The 4,107-nt window shown below is 41.2% G+C and overlaps 1 protein-coding gene across 1 annotated transcript; it reads left to right on the top strand.

Moving 5' to 3' along the window:
• Positions 1 to 33: 33 nt before the first annotated feature.
• Positions 34 to 2,543, top strand: LOC124289273. Its single transcript, XM_046725883.1, has 3 exons — positions 34 to 308; positions 1,053 to 1,127; positions 1,885 to 2,543. The coding sequence occupies exons 1-3, from the start codon at positions 38 to 40 to the stop codon at positions 2,349 to 2,351; spliced, it is 813 nt and encodes a 270-aa protein (XP_046581839.1). The 5' UTR covers positions 34 to 37; the 3' UTR covers positions 2,352 to 2,543.
• The last annotated feature ends 1,564 nt before the right edge of the window (positions 2,544 to 4,107 follow it).

The following is a 4,107-nucleotide window of genomic DNA, read 5'->3' as shown; positions in this document are numbered from 1 at the left end:
TCTGTTGATGTAGTTAGTAAGTTTGAATAAAACCGTCATGGGATTCTTGACTTCAGTGGTTGTTGTCCTTCTCCTCTGGACCGTGCACAAGGCACTGTGTAAGGGGGGTGTAACTGCGACACAGATGAAAACCGCTATACAAAGGACGCAGGAGTTGACGAGGAACTTATCGAAGCATATGGATGCAATGTCGGGAATGTTTGCGGAGAGTTTGAAATTAATGGACAGTGCTGAAACACGGATGAGGGCGAGCCTGAGAGGAGGAGGAAGAGGAGGAGGAGACTATGCGAATAAGATACCTGTAACAGGTAGGTACTGATTTACGTATTCTAAATACATAATACACACCATTTTTTAAATGATAATCGAAAGGATGTTTGTCTTCATCTAGTTAATGGTAGTGAAAAGTATGCTAATGGATCGAATGAATGTGAATCATATAGATCATATCATTAAATAAGTATCTGCTTCTTTATCAACGTTCATATATGGTCGATCTATTTAATACTGCACCCGTGAAGAATTTGTCTTCAACAACCAATGGGTGTCGTATGAGGCTACTAACGGGATCGGGTGGTCAGACTCGCTGATTTGATTGACACATATCTGTTGCTTTCATCGATGCTCGTGATGTCAATCACTGGATTCTTGACAGGCCGCAGCATTAAACAGCAAACAAACACACAAACAAACAAACAAACAAACAAACAAAAATTAATACTGAATAAATATTCCCATTGCATGTGTAGTATTCTCATCAATATTAACAACTCAATTGTGATTTGTACAATATGTGCCCATGGTTTTCATCTGAATAATTGACTTGCCTTTGAATGTGTTTGTAACATGCGCCAGGGTCCCCTTTCAATAAAACCTAGTACCATAACTATTTGATAGTGCTCAGCAAACACACAGATACTCATGAAACAGTTCGACTCTGCTCTTCATAGACATTTCTCATGAAAATAGAAAGTGTTTCTTTATTTATTTGACGAGTGGGCCATGATCCAGCAGACGTTAAACGACGTTTTCTTTGCTATGTATTCATTTAGGTTATCATGGTGGCGCAGTGTTCACACGCTGGGGAAGTGATACTTGTCCAGAAGGAACGGAGCCTGCTTATAGTGGTAAGTATTTCCGTATTGTCATTCAAATACTTTTGTGAATTCCTTAACCGTCATTAGCGTTGGTTCGAATCATAAAGTAAACATTATGTAAATAGTTATTATGTTGAACACAAATACGTTGTCTCCACTACAGAGAGTGAAGGAGTAAAACTTTGAAGTCACGTTGACAGTATTGCAGGTATATTGTGACTTGAACAGGCGATACAATGTTACCATAATATATTAATCGAGATGTAATCTTTATTCTCTGACGTTGACAATGTAGATTTAACATGAAAAGGTTTTGTCGCTTTTATCAAACAAATTCACTCACTGTCTGATTCAATAGACCTTAAGATCACTAATTCTTCTTTTAATGAGTGAATGACTTTAGTTTTACGCCACCTTTAGCAATATCCCAGCAATATCACGGCGGGGGACACCAAAAAAGGCTTCACACATTGTGCCCATGTTGTGAATCGAACCCGAGTCTTCAGTATGACGAGCCAGCCCTTTAACCACTTGGCCCCATGAACATATGTACATGAATCACCGTCAAACATTTATGCTACCTGGACTTCCACTAGGCTACCCAACTGCCCATTTTGTTTAGGGGAATGGATGGTGCCTCCTTTACCCAAAAACCTGGAGTGATCACTGATTTTCACTTGTCCATTCAGATGATTTCACAGATGCTTCGCCTTTCTCACAAAATGGACTTTGAGGATAGTCAAGGCTGGGTTTTCTTGGGCACTAACGTTATATGTTTCTGTTCCAGGATTTACAGTTGGAGGTCACTCTGCGCATAAAGGCTCGGGCACAAACATGCTTTGTGCTCACTCGGAACCCCAGTTCACTCGGACGTTCGGCAGAACAACAGGCAAATTCAACTACCTGTATGGGGCAGAATATGAACAGATATGGAGGACAGACCTTACCAACGAAGATGCGCCTTGCGCTGTCTGTGTGAGCATCACACGGTCCACCGCCACGTTGGTTCCTGGAAGACACGAGTGTATGGAAGGATGGCACACAGAGTACTGGGGATTCCTGGTTGGTCCAAAACACGCGGATGCTGGGAATGCTGACTACATCTGCCTTGATTCAGAACCAAAAGCAACAGAAGGAAGTTACCAGGACCATGACGGTCGTTTGTTGTTCAACGTAGAGTACCAGTGTGGAGCTCTGCCGTGTCCGCCATACAAGACTGGGTTCTTTGTTCCTTGTGCCTTATGCACAATTTAATGGTCATGTTAAAATGTGGAAATGTTCCACACCCATACATATTTCAACACGTTGCCACATTATATCTTATTAATTTATGCGGTTGCATTAGTATTTCATGGCTAACTGGCTGCAGTTTATAAAGAATACCATAGGATCCTTTCATCGGAGCATCGTGTTTCAGCAATCTCTAATAAAAGCAGTCATTCTTCATAGTGTTTAATGTTTTGTGCTAATTATCATTCTTATTATTAAAAATGATAATAACAAGTGCATTTATAATGCACTAAACTCCATTCACTAGATGAATGCTCGTAGCGCTAACAATCAGCATATTATTACCCCGGATAACCCAAGCTGACTGTGAGGCGCTAGAAGGTTAATAGTCACATGACGTATCCCACCGGGTACCCATTTTCTGCTGGGTGAACGGAGGCAGTTTTGAAAAAGCTCACTTGATTAAGTGAGACTACATGTAACACATGTGCTTCGGTTTGGTGCAGGACTGAATTAACTCTCAGGAGTCAAGTTGCCAAACACGATCACCCATCCAAAGACTCTCCGCGCCCAACGTTGCTTAACTTCATCTGATCAGGGACCTGAGCTCTATGCACAGAACCACACACAACCTGGTTGTTAAGAGTTGAAACGTGATAATTTAATTTATTATTCTCGCTTCTACTGGGAGGGCAGTATATATGAATATGATCTTTCTTTGCAAAACCTTTTGAACATAACCCTCCGTGGCTTTAGTTGAAAGCTGCCGAGGATTCTTGACAATACCTAAATAAACTTACTATCGGTGACATTTCCACTTTCATTGCTATTTGTCTATAAATGCGGAAAGTGACACACTAGCTCCATCCCACTCTGTGTCCATTAGCCGACATTATATAAATGCCACATCTGACAAAACGACAACTTCAGACGTAAGACGGAAGGGATGTTGGCAGGTCAATGCATGTGTCCAAGACAACGCGAGCGTTTGGTGTACAGTTTACACCACCGAAGGTGTTTTTCTGATAGACCAATCAGGGCTGGACATGGAGATCAACAGTTACTGTCCCTGCAAGGGGCCCCTACATGAGACTCTAGCACACATTATCATGTTTTACGTGGGAAATACCTACATAATTGAATATTTGCACAATATATATATTCGAATGCTGTGATCCATGTCAACAAATGACATACTTACATGAACATGCATGTTGGTTTGAATCTGCCCCTTAATGTCTGTCTGGCCATTCCCCCAAAAACACGACAAAATCTTTTTCAACTTGTAAACGAATTGCTGCAAAGTAATTACGATAGTAATATATACCAATGAGTGGTAGTACATAACTCGAATCGAAGTCCAAATACAATAGTATTCACTACAGAGTGTTCGCATAAAGTTCTGTTAAGGTCAGATTACAATGGTAAATACCCTCGAGAGATAGTGCATATGTCTATTAAAGTGCAGATACAACGGTAATACACCATAGCGATCTTGTACATAGTTCTATTTAAGTCAGATTACGGTGGTTAATATCCCTGAAAGGGGCTTCACACACTGCACCCATGTGGGGAATCGAACCCGGGCCTTCGGCGTGACGAGCGAACACTTTAACCTCAAGGCTACCCCACCGCCTCCAATAAATTAGTAAAATGTCATCGCAGAGGAGATACGAAGTGATGAAATGCTTCACAATGCAATTCTGTTTTGTTCCATAACAATTGATTGCATGTGTATGTGTTCGGGAAGGTTGCCATCGATTGGACTGGAGCAGTGTTT

The sequence above is a fragment of the Haliotis rubra genome, unplaced genomic scaffold (assembly GCF_003918875.1).
Source record: "Haliotis rubra isolate DU_JTF1 unplaced genomic scaffold, ASM391887v1 Scf438, whole genome shotgun sequence".
In the NCBI taxonomy this organism is placed as follows: domain Eukaryota; kingdom Metazoa; phylum Mollusca; class Gastropoda; order Lepetellida; family Haliotidae; genus Haliotis; species Haliotis rubra.
Note: the sequence above shows the minus strand (reverse complement) of the source record. Positions and strands in the feature narration are given on the sequence as shown.

What these genes read in the sequence shown, in the direction of transcription:
- LOC124289273 (XM_046725883.1), top strand. Translation starts at nt 38, where the DNA reads ATGGGATTCTTGACTTCAGTGGTTGTTGTCCTTCTCCTCTGGACCGTG. An exon ending in GAATAAGATACCTGTAACAG is followed by an intron (nt 309 to 1,052) that starts GTAGGTACTGAT and finishes GTATTCATTTAG; the next exon opens with GTTATCATGGTGGCGCAGTG. An exon ending in AACGGAGCCTGCTTATAGTG is followed by an intron (nt 1,128 to 1,884) that starts GTAAGTATTTCC and finishes TTTCTGTTCCAG; the next exon opens with GATTTACAGTTGGAGGTCAC.